General features: G+C 48.7%; 1 protein-coding gene across 1 annotated transcript in view; it reads left to right on the forward strand.

Moving 5' to 3' along the window:
• Nucleotides 1–16,975, forward strand: part of LOC130116462 (polypeptide N-acetylgalactosaminyltransferase 10-like) — a 105,445-nt gene that overhangs the window by 34,915 nt on the left and 53,555 nt on the right. Inside the window, exons 4-5 of the mRNA XM_056284368.1 lie at nt 7,658–7,843; nt 12,501–12,684. Coding sequence (XP_056140343.1) covers nt 7,658–7,843; nt 12,501–12,684 — 370 coding nt within the window. The remainder of the gene's footprint in view (nt 1–7,657; nt 7,844–12,500; nt 12,685–16,975) is intronic.

Raw genomic sequence — 16,975 nt, forward strand, 5'->3', positions numbered from 1 at the left:
AGGTGGATCAAAGACATGTAGGTCAGGTGACTCAAAGACATGTAGGTCAGGTGGATCAAAGACATGTAGGTCAGGTGACTCAAAAGAAATGTAGGTCAGGTGACTCAAAGACATGTAGGTCTGGTGAATCAAAGACATGTAGGTCAGGTGACTCAAAGACATGTAGGTCAGGTGACTCAAAGACATGCAGGTCAGGTGACTCAAAAGATATGTAGGTCAGGTGACTCAAACACGTGGTTCAAGTGAATCAAAGACATGTAGGTCAGGTGACTCAAAAGATATGTAGGTCAGGTGACTCAAAGACATGTAGGTCAGGTGACTCAAACACGTAACTCAGGTGAATCAAAGACATGTGGGTCATGTGACTCAAAGACATGTAGGTTAGGTGACTCAAAGACATGTAGGTCAGGTGAATCAAAGACATGTAGGTTAGGTCAGCGTTTCCTCATCCTCTCCTGGCGGACCACTTGTCCTGCATGTTTTAGATCTCTCCCTGCTCCAACACAGCTGATTTAAATGATCCATTTTGTTATTAGGCAGCTTCGGGAGCTCATAACGAGTTGATCATTTGAATCAGCTGTGTTGGAGCAGGGAGAGACCTAAAACATGCAGGACAAGTGGTCCACCAGGAGAGGATGAGGAAATGCTGGGTTAGGTGACTCAAAGACATGTAGGTCAGGTAGATCAAAGACATGTAGGTCAGGTGAATCAGCCATCCTAAATTGTCCCTAGGTATGTGTGTGTGTGTGTGTGTGTGTGTGGGTGGGCCCTGTGTGATGGTCTGGCGGCCTGTCCAGGGTGTCTCTCCGCCTGCCGCCCAGTGGCTGCTGGGATAGACTCCAGCATCCCCGCGACCCTGAGAGCAGGATAAGCGGTTTGGATGATGGATGGATGGATGGATGGGCCACAGGAGGGAAGTGGGTGGCATGTGCAGCATGTAAGGCATGGCACCGATGCTGCCCAAGATGAGAAGTTTACTAATAAGGTCAAAGAGTTGGTCGTTTCAAACCAAGACTTCAGCGCTGATACGTCAGCATTTTTTCTGTGTTCACACTAAGACGCCAGCACAGCGTTTTCACACGTGTCCACCTTGGAGAGCGTTTTTGTTCCTGGTGCTCAGAAACACCGGTTCTGTGTGGATGGAAAGCTGAAACAGCGACGACAGGATGTGTTTCCACATTTATCTGTGTAAGTGTGGACGTAGCAAAAGACAACAGGGAAAGTAAAGGGGTGGAGGCAGGAGGCCCGTCTTTTCGACAGGAAGGTGTGAGGACTAACACATTTTGTCAAGTTTTAACCTTAACATGTCAAGTGGTCATCACTTGACAACATATTTTTCAAAAGTTTTGCTTCCTAAAAAAAAAGAGATTATGATAGACAATGTCAAGCTGAACACAAAAATAATTTCAGATTTGCTGTATCATGTAGAGACACATGAAAATAACTTGTATTGAATTAATCATGCTGCTGCATGTTAGCATTAGCATCAGCAGTAATGCGGACATTGTACCGGACCGTTGTGGTGAAGAAGAAGCTGAGCCAGAAGGCAAAGTTCTCAGTTTACCAGTCAATCTTTGCTCCAACCCTCAGCTATGGTCAAGAGCTTTGGGTAGTGACCGAAAGGGGGAGATGGCGGATACAAGCGGCTGAAATGAGTTTCCTCCGTAGGGTGTCTGGGCTCAGACTTAGAGTTAGGGTGAGGAGCTCGGACATCCGGAGGGAGCTCGGAGTAGAGCTGCTGCTCCTTCGCATTGAAAGGAGCCAGTTGAGGTGGTTCAGGCATCTGATTAGGATGCCTCCTGGGCGCCTTTCTTTGGAGGTTTTCCGGACACGGCCAACTGGGAGGAGACCCCAAGGTAGACCCAGAACTCGCTGGAGAGACTACATGTCCAATCTGGCCTGGGAGCACCTTGGGATCCAACAGGAGGAGCTGGAGGGCGTTGCTGAGGGGAGGGACGTCTGGAGTGCCCTACTTATCTTGCTGCCACCGCGACCCGACCCCGGAGAAGTGGCTGATGAATGAATGAATGAGTGAATGAATGTAACATGTTTAATCACATAATGGTGCTGACACATGGTGTTAGTTCACCTGAGCTTCAAATGTTCTGCAGCTGGTGTTGGTTTGTACCCAGCATCTGGTGCCTCTCGTGTCAGTGTCCAACAACAGTCGGCCAGCATTGATGGATTCCAGTTGCCCTGATACCTCTTTTCCTTGGTCACAATGTCCTGGTGAAACCTTTCACCACGTTCCTCACTGACTGCACCAAGACCAGCAGGGAAGAAGTCCAAGTGTGATGCAGAAGATGAATTTTCAATGACATGTTGCACGTCATGGTTTTGTGTGCTTTAAGCATGTTGTCAAGCAGCTCAGTGTAGTTTGGTGCTCTGTAGTTGCCAAGAACATTCTCTACAACATCCTTAAATGCCTCCCATGCTATTTTCTCTGTCCCACTAGCAGATCTTCTAACTCCCTGTCATTGATGACCTGTCTGATTTGTGGACCAACAAACATGCCTTCCTTCATCTTGGCATCAGTTATTCTTGGAAACATCTGTCTCAGATTGTGAAGTCCATCACCTTCTTTGTTCACTGCTTTCACAAAATGTTCATCAGTCCGAGTTTTAGATGAAGAGGAGGCAGAAATATCTGTATTGGGTGGACAAGTGGTTTATGCTGCACATGTTTCTGCCCCGGAGTGAAATGCTTACGGAGCGACCAGTTCTTTTTAATGTGATGTGACTCTGTAGCACGGCTATCCCGTTCACAAAGGAAACACCAGTACTTTGTATATCCCAGCTGCATTCCTAGTAGCAGTGCCAATACGTTTACATCACCACACATGTTCCAGTGGTAACTGTTGCACTGTATGTGTTTCAGCAACACTTCCATGATACTGTAGGGTTCTGTCATGTGCACTGTATAGCCAGTGGGTGCTGAAGGGTGGACACTGCCATTGTGTAACAGGGCAGCTTTCAGGCTTAACTTTGATGAATCTATAAAAAGACGCCGTTGTTGTGGGTCCTGCACACAACCCAAAGCCATGAACAAGCCATCAATGTCAGTGCAGAAACAGGTTGTCAACCTGCGTAAAGAAGTTTGTCAAATGTTTTTGAAGGTTCCGAAAGATAGAAATTTTTGTACCTGCTGACAGCAAACCCCATCCTTGCAGTCTTGAACCAAGTAGTTCTGCTTTAGCTTTGGACAAATCTAAGTCCCTGGCGGCGGCATGAATTCACATTTGCGGCGGCCTCACCCAGTACCGTCCATGCAGTGTCTTTGTCCATGTCTGCATCTTAAGTTTTGTCTTGTTTGATGGCTGGGAGAGCTGGTGCTGAATCAGCTGGGAGAGCTTGGTCTGCTGCACTGTGGGCAATAAACCCTGTTGTTAAGTACACTCACTATGCTGCTGTCTGAAGAACATGTGCACCAACATGCATCCACACAGCATGTGTACATGTGAGCAGCTGCTATAGCCTGTCTGCAGCATCTAACCTGACTCACCATGCCCAGGCTGCCCAAGACCACATCTGCACAGCAGCACCTACACTGAGTGCTGCCCAGGCATGCTGGGACTGACCAACACAGCTTGCTTTGTGGGCAATACACTAGTAGACTTAAAATATGACGGGAAATCTCAAAAGTAGGTTATATCTACAAAACGGTATGTGATAGGAACATCTTAAGGTGATTTTTGTGATCAGCAGCCCAAAATCCATAAAATACACCCAAAACTGTTCAGGAGGCAAACTCTTTGTAGTCCCTTGTTACCTCTGATAGTCACAGTCCAGGTAGCTGAGCTGTGGAGTCCCTCGGGGGTGCTCCTCTGTGAACACCTGCTGCTGGAGACACCGGTGATATGAAAACCACCTGCTGCTGGAGACACCGATGACATGAAAACCCAGAGCTGATTCAGATCAGCAGGGGTTTTCTCACATCCGCACAGCAACACATCAGAGTTGGAGGCTCCAGTCTGTTGTGAGTCCGTCCAGACCTACATGTTTTTAGACATTTAGGGGTTCTGGTCCTCTTGTGTGGGTGATTAAAACAGTCATAACAATTATTTTTCCTGCTCTTAGCTTTCACCTTATTGTATGTGTAGATGACTGGTCTGTGAGTTCTTCCTCTGTGTAGTAAAGGATGATGATGATAATGATGATGATGGTGACGATGTAGACGGTCACTGAATGGACTGAATGGTGACTCAGAAGAAATAACGAGTATTAAAACAGATTCTGATAAAAAGGATGTCGTAGTGCAACATTTCAGCAAATAGTCCCCGTTGTTGCGATGTCAGCAGAGGAGCCAAAGGAGGAGAGACGGATGGACATGTAACTTACACATCTCTTCTCAATACACAACCTGACGGGTGGACAAATTACAGATGAGAGAGAGACAGAGACAGAGAGAGAAACAGCTAAAGAGAAGCAGACAGAGACAGACAGAGAGAGAGACAGCAAGAGAGAAAGAGACACAGAGAGAGACAGACAGACAGAGAGAGAGAGAGAGAGAGAGAAAGAGACACAGAGAGACAGACCGACAGAGAGAGAGACAGCGAGAGAGAAAGAGACACAGAGAGACAGACCGACAGAGAGAGAGACAGCGAGAGAGAAAGAGACAGACAGACAGCAAGAGAGAAAGAGACAGACAGACAGAGAGAGAGAAAGAGACACAGAGAGAGACAGACAGACAGAGAGAATGGGCAGATGTCATGCAACACCTCAGGGAGTTTCATTAAAAAGGAACGTGCTGGCATTCATTTTTTTTTTGCAATTGTGTGTGTGTGTGTGTGTGTGTGTGTGTGTGTGTGTGTGTGTGTGTGTGTGTGTGTGTGTGTTGGTGTTCCCGTGTGGCCTGGACAGAGGATGAACAGATGTAGAGGGGAGGACAGACTGGGAAGGAGGAGAGATTGTGCTCTGGATGTCTCCTTAACTCATCTTCCTCAAGTGCTAATGGGAAACTAATGCCATGGATGATGGGGAGTTCATTCCCAGCTGCCGCCAACCACACGACGATGGGCTGACCTTCATCACAGAGAGCAGCTCCCAACATGAGCTCCTCTCACTTGATTAACTCTGAACAAGCCAGTTTCTCGCCACTCTGTTACCCTGTGTGTGTATGTCTGTATGTATGTGTGTATGTACATGGGTGTAGCACAAACCTCTGGACCCTATACATAAGCAGTCTCTGTGGGCCCCTTTCCTCTTTTGTCTCTCACACATCACTGGTTTGAGTTCTAGCATACGGTATATTATTTGCATTAATCTATTTAACCTAACCTTAACATAACTTAACTATCTTGCAGTGACGGATATTGTAGGTGTGATGCTGATAAATGTGTGATACTGCGTGTGTTACAGTGCTAGCTAGCTAGCTAGCTAACTCCTACTGTGTTCAGGTAGTATGAGTTAAGAGTTAGCTAGCTAGCTGCTACCTCGCTGTGGTAGTAGGGGTTAGCTAGCCACCTTTCTTTTAAAAGCTCCCAGCTCACCTTTCTTTTGGAAGAAATTACTCAGCAGTTGTTTTCCTCATCTTGCCTTCTCTCCCTTCCCTTTTTTCCTTTCTTTTCTGGAATCCGGGTTTTGCTTTCTTTGGGAAAGACGTGACTCTGTGTGTGTGCTTGTATCGGCAGTCACTCGCGACAGGACTAGATGAGCTGCCCTGGGAGATGCTCGTGAGGGGCGGACTAAACCATTTTGCACCTTTTGTAAGGGGTGAGAGGGGCCTCAGAGGGGTGAGAGGGGTCTCACAGAGGGGTGAGAGGGGTCTCAGAGAGGGGTGAGAGGGGCCTCAGAGAGCCTCCACTATTTTCTTTAAGTCCCTCAACCGATGTATTGAGCCAATTTTAACTGAAGTTATGACACTGATTACTTAGAAATAAACATTTGCAAACCAAAACAAACTTTTAATATTCCAGGCTTCCCGGGTGCCCTCCCCTCTTCTGGGCCCCTGGTAGGTCCTTCCCCTTTTCCCAGCCAAACCATCTCTTGGCTAAGCTACGTTTCCAGTGGTGGAAATGACATCACACGACATCAGCACAGAGGATGTTTTGGACGACAATACAGAAGCTAGCATGCAGCAATGCATTCTGTTACGTGTAGATGCTGTGGGAAAGACTGAACGGGACAACACCGACTTCTCCATCAATATAATTCACTGAGGATGTAGTACTTCAATCCACTACATGACCCATCAGTATCCATTACTCATCAGTATCCATTACTCATCAGTACCCATTACCCATCAGTATCCATTACCCATCAGTATCCATTACCCATCAGTACCCATTACCCATCAGTATCCATTACCCATCAGTATCCATTACCCATCAGTATCCATTACCCATCAGTATCCATTACCCATCAGTATCCATTACTCATCAGTATCCTTTACTCATCAGTATCCATTACCCATCAGTATCCATTACTCATCAGTACCCATTACCCATCAGTATCCATTACTCATCAGTATCCATTACCCATCAGTATCCATTACCCATCAGTATCCTTTACTCATCAGTATCCATTACCCATCAGTATCCTTTACTCATCAGTATCCATTACCCATCAGTATCCTTTACTCATCAGTATTCTTTACGCATCAGTATTCATTACTAATCAGTATCCATTACCCATCAGTATCCATTGCCCATCGGTATCCATTACCCATCAGTATCCATTACCCATCAGTATCCTTTACTCATCAGTATCCATTACCCATCAGTATCCATTACCCATCAGTATCCATTACCCATCAGTATCCTTTACTCATCAGTATTCTTTACGCATCAGTATTCATTACTAATCAGTATCCATTACCCATCAGTATCCATTGCCCATCGGTATCCATTACCCATCAGTATCCATTACCCATCAGTATCCATTAAACCGGAGCAACACCAACAGAGACATTGTCCTCTGACAGTGTTGATGTTCACATTGTCAGATAGAATTTCTAATTTATTTACAAGAAGTGTGGGAAATGGTCCCCTCCTGTGGTCGCCACCCAGTTGTCACTTCCTGATAGGGTGTCCGGGTAGCGTAGTGGTCTATTCCGTTGCCTACCAACACAGGGATCGCCGGTTCGAATCCCCGTGTTTCCTCTGGCTTGGTTGGGCTTCCGTACAGACACAATTTTCCGTGTCTGCGGGTGGGAAGCTGAATGTGGGTATGTGTCCTGGTCACTGCACTAGCGCCTCCTCTGATCGGTCGGGGCACCTGTTCGGGGGGACGGGGAACTGGGGGGAATTGTATGATCCTCCCATGTGCTACGTCCCCCTGGTGAAACTCCTCATTGTCAGGTGAAAAGAAGTGGCTGGTGACTCCACATGTATGGAGGAAGTATGTGGTAGTCTGCAGCCCTCCTCGGATCGGCAGAGGGGGTGGAGCAGAGACCAGGACGGCTCGGAAGAGTGGGGTAATTGGGTGGGTACAATTGGGGAAGAAAAGTGGGGAAAATATAAAAAAGGTCTGATATGTTCCTGTTGTTTTTCTGTATATTTACCACATGCTGCATGTCGTGTGTTTGATCTTCTTCCTGTTGCTCCGTCATTTCTGCAGAGCAACAGAGGATTGAGGAACATGTGGGTCCTCTAACACAGGGGTCTCTGACACATCCCTCACACCTCTCCCTTCTCCTCTCTCCTCCTTTCTCCCTGCAGAGCATCTGAAGACGTCTCTGGAGGAGTACATGGTGCGGATGCCCAAGGTCCGAATCCTGAGGACCAAGAAAAGGGAGGGGCTGATCAGGACCCGCCTGCTGGGAGCCAGCGCCGCCAAGGGAGAGGTCATCACCTTCCTGGACTCCCACTGTGAGGCCAACGTCAACTGGCTGCCTCCACTCCTGGGTGAGACATACGCACACACAAACACACACACACACACAGACTAAAGTTCATGACATTAGCTGGCAGAATATACATATTCATGTCCCATAGGCCCTCGGTTTCCTCACAGCTGTGGGGTCTGGCAGTGGGCTTTCAGCGGTGCAGTGATATTGTAATCAGCCAAATTTTGGGGTATTTTTTTTAATATGTGAACAGCTCTGACACACAGCTCTAACCCACACACTCAAAGGGCACCCATCACAGCACCACAGGTGAAAACCTCCGACACACACACACACACACACAGCCAGTAACTCAGTGCCTCAAGAGCCACCAAAATGAAATCCATTTGATATCAAATAGCGTTTGTGTCTCTCCACACTTGGAAAACAATGAAAAGTCACATGACGTGGCCCTCGCTTCTGGCCTGCAACATCACCATGGACAGCACTAGCATGCAGCATCATAAAACCTCTTCTTTACAAACTGACCACACCAAGTCAAAGAAATTCATGAGCAAAGAATAGAAATAATGATAGAATCAACCTTCACATGCAGAATATGCCTCGAGCAAAGTCGCAATACAATCATGCAAAATATGTCAAACCTGACGCCTTGATATTGAGTATAGTAGGCCTAACGTTACGTGAGTAAAGTGTGGTGTTAACCAGCTATGAAGTGCCATCACAACATGTAAAATGAACATGCCAGCTTTGATTTGGAGTAAAATATCATTAGGCAGCTGACCATATTAGGCTACTGGAATATAAAGTCCATCCGTCGGTCCTTCTTTGTGACGTGGGCATGGCAGAATCATGCAGCTTGTCCTTGGATTCAAGTTCCATCAGAAGGCCTTTTTCTGTGGACATCAGTGCCAAAGCTCCCAGTCGATCCTGTCCCGTTTTGTTTCTGGTGTGCGTCTTGATGCGCTTCAGGGCCGAGAAAGACCGCTCAACTGAAGAGGTGGATACGGGGATGGTCAACACCAGACAGGTGAGGTGATGAAGCATAGGCGAGACAAGAGCGGGAGTTGGCCTTCCATTTCCAATCACTTGTTGCTTTTCCCCGAAAGCACGTCATGAGAAGGGTAATGCTAACAAGCTAGCTACAACGTTGCTCTCGTCTCCTCCTGGAGCCTCACCTCATCTCATCTCATCTCATCTCATCTCATCTCATCTCATCTCATCTCATCTCATCTTCAGCCGCTTTTCCGGGGTCAGGTCGCGGGGGCAGCAAGGTAAGTAGGGCACTCCAGACGTCCCTCTCCCCAGCAACACCCTCCAGCTCCTCCTGGGGGATCCCGAGACATTCCCAGGCCAGATTGGACATGTAATCCCTCCAGCGAGTTCTGGGTCTGCCCCGGGGTCTCCTCCCAGTTGGCTGTGCCCAGTAAACTTCCAAAGGAAGGGGCCCAGGAGGCATCCTAATCAGATGCCCGAACCACCTCAACTGGATCCTTTCGACATGAAGGAGCAGCGGCTGTACTCCGAGCTCCCCCGGATGTCCGAGCTCCTCCCTCCATTTCTGAGGCTGAGTCCAGACACCCTACGGAGGAAACTAATTTCAGCCACTTGTAGCCGCGATCTCACCCTTTCGGTCACTACCCAAAGCTCATGACCACACGTGAGGATTGGAATGAAGATTGACTGGTAAATTGAGAGCTTTGCCTCCTGGCTCAGCTCCCTCTTCACCACAACGGTCCGGTACAATGTCCACATTTCTGCTGATGCTCCACCAATCCACCTGTCAATCTCCCACTCCATCCTACCCTCGCTCATGAACAAGACCCCGAGATACTTGAACTCCTTCACTTGAGGCAACAACTCATCCCCAACCCGGAGGGAGCAATCCACCATTTTCCGGTAGAGAACCATGGCCTCAGACTTGGAGGTGCTGACTCTCATCCCAGCCATTTCACACTCAGCTGTAAACTGCCTCTGTACACGCTGGAGGTCTCGTTCTAATGAAGCCAACAAAACCACATCATCTGCGAAGAGCAGAGATGCAATTCTGAGGTTCCCAAAACGGACGCACTCCTCACCTTGGCTGCGCCTTGAGATCCTGTCCATTAATATCACAAACAGAATTAAAGACAAGGGACAACCTTGGCGAAGTCCGACACCCACCGAAAACATGTTTGACTTTGTACCAAGAATGCGGACACAGCTCTTACTTTGGTTATACAAGGACCGGATGGCTTGTAGCAACTGCCTCGGTACCCCATACTCCCGCAGTACCCCCCACAGAGTGCCCCGGGGTACATGGTCATAAACCTTTTCCAAGTCCACAAAACACATGTAGACTGGCTGGTCAAACTCCCATGCCTCCCTCAGCACTTCCGCAAGGATAAAGAGTTGGTCCGTTATTCCATGGCCAGGACGGAATCCACATTGTTCCTCCTCAATCTGAGGTTCGACAATCGGTCGGAGCCTCCTTTCGAGCACCCTAGAGTAGACTTTCCCAGGGAGGTTGAGCAATGTGATGCCCCGATAATTGGAGCACACCCTCCAGTTTACGAATCATGGCTCCTCCTGTAGCCATCCTTCGTAAACTTCATCGCACTCGTCTGATACACAGACTGGCATTAGTGATGTGCGGTTCGATTGGTTTAAGTGAACCAGTAGATTTGGATCTACTGGTTCAGTGTGAAAGAGTCGGTCAGTCACAAGTAATGACTCCTGAGCAACCACACATCATTCTTTTATATGAGTGAGTCCACGTCTGGATAGGTCTGGGCTTCTAGAAGTTCTAGGGCGATATTGTTTGTCCCACCCACTACAACAGCAAAATATGATTGGCTGATTCACCTGTCACTTTCTAAATAAACACACAAGCACAGGACTTCTAGCAGTCCTGAGCAATGAAGGAGCCAGCCAGATAACCCTTCCTCAGCCAAGGGTTAGCTGTTTCTTCACACATCAGTCTCGATGGCCAACTTCATAGTCTCTACACTTCATCTAGGTGGAGCAAGAGACATAAGAAAGAGAGCATGTCTTTCTGAACTTGTGACGCTAAACCTCACTGATGTCATGTTTGTTCAGAAAATACATAGTGATAGCATGAAGGACACTGACTGTCCAGGAAACACATAGTGATGTCATGAAGGACACTAACTGTCCAGGAAACACATAGTGATATCATGAAGGACACTAACTGTCCAGGAAACACATAGTGATATCATGAAGGACACTGACTGTCCAGGAAACACATAGTGATGTCATGAAGGAGACCGACTGTCCAGGAAACACATAGTGATATCATGAAGGACACTGACTGTCCAGGAAACACATAGTGATGTCATGAAGGACACTAACTGTCCAGGAAACACAGTGATATCATGAAGGACACTGACTGTCCAGGAAACACATAGTGATGTCATGAAGGACACTGACTGTCCAGGAAACACAGTGATATCATGAAGGACAGTGACTGTCCAGGAAACACATAGTGATGTCATGAAGGACACTGACTGTCCAGGAAACACATAGTGATATCATGAAGGACACCGACTGTCCAGGAAACACATAGTGATATCATGAAGGACACTGACTGTCCAGGAAACACATAGTGATATCATGAAGGACACTGACTGGAAGGAGTGGGATGGTGAAGTGGTCTTCAGTCATTTAATCAGTCAGTAAATCTAGTGGAGGAGGGGCTTGGTTGGGCGTCCCTACAGACACAGTTGGCCCTGTCTGCACTTGGGAAGCTGGATGTGGGTATATGTCCTGGTCGCTGCACTAGCGCCTCCTCTGGTAGGTCGGGGGGCCTGTTCGGGGGGGAGGGGAACTGGGGGGAATAGCGTGATCCTCCCACGTGCTACGTCCCCCAAGTGAAACTCCCCACTGTCAGGTGAAAGAAGCGGCTGGTGACTCCACATGTATGGGAGGAGGCATGTGGTAGTCTGCAGCCCTCCCCGGATCAGCAGAGGAGGTGGAGCAGAGACCGGGACGGCTCAGAAAGGTGGGGTGATTGGCCAAGTACAATTGGGGAGAAAAAGGGGGTAGAGAATCCAAAAATAAATAAAAGATAAATGTAAGCGAGTGATCATCAATGCTGTAGAAAACATCTGTGATGTCATAGTTAGAGCTTCTTGTCACAGAGCTGTTTTAAGTTCTAAACATAAGTAACCTTCTCTTTGTGTTGTCTTTGTCTCTTCGTGTTGAACTTTGACTTGATCCAGAGTTGTGTGATGGAAGATGATGTTTTTTGGATGTGTTACCATAAAGCAGTTACTTGTGTTCATATTGTAAAATACATGTGTCATTGTTACAGTTTTGTTTGATGTAAAATAGTCGTTTAAAATTACAAAAAATTATCTCTCTCTCTCTGTCTGTCTCCCTCTGTCTGTCTCTCTGTCTGTCTGTCTGTCTGTCTGTCTGTCTGTCTCCCTGTCTGTCTGTCTGTCTGTCTGTCTCTCTCAGTCTCCCTGTCTGTCTGTCTGTCTCTCTCTCTGTCTGTCTGTCTCTCTCTGTCTGTCTGTCTGTCTGTCTCTCTCTGTCTCCCTGTCTGTCTCTCTGTCTCTCTGTCTCTCTCTCTCATGTTTTCTCTGTGTGCTGCTGGGGACACCCACATAGAAGTCACATTTGGTTTGTTATGGGGTGATTATTGCTCTTGATGTGGTCTCAGATCTGGATCATTTCTCAGCTGGCTCCCTGTTCATCCCTTTGTCTCTTAGACCGAATCGCCCAGAACAGGAAGTCCATTGTGTGTCCAATGATCGATGTGATCGACCATGACAACTTTGGCTATGAGACGCAGGCGGGCGATGCCATGCGTGGGGCCTTCGACTGGGAGATGTACTACAAGCGAATCCCCATCCCCCCGGAGCTTCAGAAGGAAGACCCCAGCGAGCCCTTCGAGTGAGTTCAGCAGGACATTAAAGCTCTTTCCTGTGTGCTTCACACACATATATGTCATTCACACGACGTAGTTATCTAAACCTAGACTGCCTCCCAAACCTGACTGTGGCAGTTTCTGGGACTCGAGTCATGACAATGACTTGATGTCATGACGATGACAAAGCAGTGTGGTGTAACTATAGTCTATAAAGAGAGATGTAGGATAAAACTATACTACACAGCAGTACAAGCTTGTTTCCTGCACCACGCACTCATCAGCCGCCGATGTGGTTAAACAACAAAGAAAACACACAGCCAATAAATACCACACTGCCCCGTGCCACGCCCCTAGTTATGGTAAATACCACGCTGCCCCGTGCCACGCCCCTAGTTATGGTAAATACCACACTGCCCCGTGCCACGCCCCTAGTTATGGTAAATACCACACTGCCCCGTGCCACGCCCCTTGTTATGGTAAATACCACACTGCCCCGTGCCACGCCCCTTGTTATGGTAAATACCACGCTGCCCCGTGCCACGCCCCTAGTTACGGTAAATACCACACTGCCCCGTGCCACGCCCCTTGTTATGGTAAATACCACACTGCCCCGTGCCACGCCCCTAGTTATGGTAAATACCACGCTGCCCCGTGCCACGCCCCTAGTTATGGTAAATACCACGCTACCCCGTGCCACGCCCCTAGTTACGGTAAATACCACGCTGCCCCGTGCCACGCCCCTAGTTACGGTGCACAGCAACCAATGGGAGGATGGAAAACATTTGAAAAATAACATCAGAAACATTTCAACCAATGAGGGAGGGGCTGGGGCTTGTTTTGAAAAAGCCAGGACTTAAAGGGCTGGGACACTGTTGAAATGGCCTACATTTAGAATATAACAAGACGACCTCCACTGGGGTACTTTACATATATCATCTAGTGGGGTGGTGCTGGAGTACAGCTGGAAGAGCAGACAGTATAAATATAAAACTGCTACTTCTAATAAAGGCCATCACATGTGTATCATCTAATCAAGAGGGGGGGGGGGTAATAAATAATAAAGATATTTGTTTACTTGTAGTTACAAAGGAGATATTTATTTTCGGTGTCTACAGCTGGTGGCCAATTGGTTTCTATTATTCAAGGTGGACATATCAGGTCTGCAGATAATGAAATACTTTTCTGCCAAGCACAGGTCACATCTTTTACCCCTAACTGAATATGCACCACTCTTTGCAAGGGTTTTCCATGAGACGGAATAACTGATGCTCTTGTCTACCAATGACCACATGTGGCGGCTTAAGGCCGCTGCATTTATTCGCGTGCTCATGTCTGAAGCTCTAGTCATGTGGGCGTTAAACCTCAGTTTAAAACGGCCCCCTGTTAATCCCACATAAGTGTCCACATTGCAGTTGTCTTCTCTCGTCACCGATGCCTGGTAGATGACTCCCTCTGTCTGGCATTTTCCTTCCAGAGGACACGATGCCTTAGCACGGCAGTTGCAGTTGGAGGTGCCTGGTGGTGGTGAGGAGGTGTGTGCCGTGGCCATGGTGCTTGTGTTGTGGGAGGAAATAACCTGCTGGACATCTGGCCTGCAGCTGTAGCTCATCTTGACTGTGTTTCTGTTGAATATCTTTCTCAGTTGATGGTCTGGGGTAAAGCACTCATCCAAAAGCTTGAGAAATAGTTTTCCAATAGTAGAGGCCACACGGTGGCGCTGTAGGAGGATTATACCTGCTGATGTTCCACCTTCTGCTGCACTTTTGGTTGTTGCTGTTGCTGGCTGTTGCTAACCGCTGGTGGATTGTACTTTAGTCTGAAATCATATCCACATGTTTGTAAGGCTACCTGGTATAGTGAGGGGGGTCTTCCTGGTATGGGGGGGGGGGCTGCTTCGTTAAAGATGGCTTCGCTGGATGATAAACATGAGAGTCTCTTGTTTACGCTCACTGGGGTATTTTTCCAGATGGAGGGTGGATGGCTGCTCCCTCTGTGGAGGTATTGCAGTATGTTGTTGGGCTTCATGTATGGCCTGTAGGTACCATTCCTAAGGTCTCATGAGGTGTCGAGGAAGTCAGTCTGGTTTCTGTTAGCCTCTTGCCGGTTTGTTGCAGACTGCCAGCCCGTCGTCTCTATATAGCCCCATGTTTTGTCCAGGACCTGTAGTTGGGACAGCAAGTACAAGCCCACTAGCTCACGAGTCTCTACCCCGTGGAAGCTGCCCCTGGTCACATCAGATTTGCTGCTGCTGCTGCTGCTGCTGCCTTGCTTTTGCCATGGGGTTGCCTTGTGGTAGAAGCTGGACTCTGGCGTGGGCTGTTGTGTCTCTGTTGTGGTGTGTGCTGAGACAAAGTCAGTAGCTTTGTCTAGCAGCTCTTTGGTTATGGAGGGGTACAACTCACTAATGTCCAAGCCTATGATGAAGATGTGAGACCCCAGACCACCGTCCAGGCAGGCATGTGGTGGTCTGGGAGACCCTCCGGCTTGCCAAGCCATCCTCAGTGCAGGCTGTGCCGCTGAGCGCCTGGGGCATCTCTGTTGAGATGGGGTTTCTACATGTCTGGTCCTCCTCCGGGGGGACTGAGGATGAAAAGGAGTCTGAATGAGGAGGAGCGATGAGCAGCAGGAGGCTCAGGATTAATCTTCATTCTGCGTAATAGTCTACCGCTCCTCCCGGGTGGCGTGACCTTCATCTCAACAACGCCAACATCCTTGTCTTCTCATTCCCACCGGCATCGACTCAGAGCAGACCCAGACCAAGTGTGACATCACTATCTCTTCCTGGTGTGTGTGTGTGTGTCTGTGTGTGTGTGTGAATATGTGTAGGGTGTGTGTGTGTGTGTGTGTGTGTGTGTGTGTAGGGTGTGTGTGTGTGTGTGTGTGTGTGTGTGTGTGTGTGTGTGTGTGTGTGTGAATATGTGTAGGGTGTGTGTATGGTGTGTGTGTGTGTGTGTGTGTAGGGTGTGTGTGAATATGTGTAGGGTGTGTGTGTGTGTGTAAGGTGTAGGGTGTGTGTGTGTGTGGGTGTGTGTGTGTGTGTGTGTTACTATCCAGATATTGGCCTCACGGTGTGGGAGTATGTCTTAATCCCAGTTGTCCAGCCTCTGTCTCTCTGTCTGTGTCTTCAGCTGTTCTCTTTCTCCGACCCTCCACGGCTCCATAACGAACGAGAGCCCCCCCCCCCCCCCGCCAAAGGATGTCCTCACTTTCCCGCCAACATCCCTGGACTGAAGTGGAGGATATCAGCTTTAGAAATGCCGTTTAAAAGGGCCTCCGGGTAGCGTGGTGGTCTATTCTGTTGACTACTAGCACGGGGGTCACCAGTTCGAATCCCCGTGTTACCTCCGGCTTGGTCATGCGTCCCTACAGACACAATTGGGTGGGAGGCCGGATGTGGGTATGTGTCCTGGTCGCCTCACTAGCACCTCCTCTGGTCGGTTGGGGCGCCTGTTCGGGGGGGGAATAGTGTGATCCTCCCACGCGCTACGTCCCCCTGGTGAAACTCCTCACTGTCAGGTGAAAAGAAGCGGCTGGCGACTCCACATGTATGGGAGGAGGCATGTGGTAGTCTGCAGCCCTCCCCGGATCAGCAGAGGGGGTGGAGCAGCGACCGGGATGGTGCAGAAGAGTGTGTGCATGTGTGTATATGTTGTGTATATGTTGTACAAAAGACACAAGGTTAGTTTGCTGTTTGTTTGGAGGGCAGTAGCCTCGTGTAATAGCCTGAGTCTTGGGAGGACTTCGAGATAAGCCTCTAGACCAGGGTGTCCAACTCCAGGCCTTTGAGGGCCGCAGCGTCTGCAGGTATTTGTTGCAGCCGTGCACTACACCACCTGATTAAACTAGCTCCTTTCCCTCCTCCTCCAGGAGGTGAGCTAATTAGTGAAATCAGGTGGTGTAGTGCGCGGTTGCAACAAATACCTGCAGACACTGCGGCCCTCGAGGCCTGGAGTTGGACACCCTGGTCTAGAGGCTTGTATTCTTTATCAGCTGCAGTCAGGTCACCACGGGGATCTTGACTCCCGTGAACCAGGACGCATCACCAAATACGATGTTACTGTGAGGCAAATGTAAAGATGCGGTGTGTAATAGGACTCCTGAATATCATTCTATGACCAGTCAGTATAATAGGGAGCGTCCTGGACAGCCCGGGTGTGGGCTCCTCACTGCTCGCGATGCATGGGGTGCTTCTCGCTGGCGGACTGTGGTGGACCAGGGGATGTCCACCACATCTGAGTCCGTGGCCTGCGTGTGTGGTGGCATGGTGCTGGTCGGGGGCCTGCGGGAGACGCAGGACAGCCCGCCATGTTGGAG

Source organism: Lampris incognitus, chromosome 8 (genome assembly GCF_029633865.1).
Source record: "Lampris incognitus isolate fLamInc1 chromosome 8, fLamInc1.hap2, whole genome shotgun sequence".
NCBI lineage: Eukaryota > Metazoa > Chordata > Actinopteri > Lampriformes > Lampridae > Lampris > Lampris incognitus.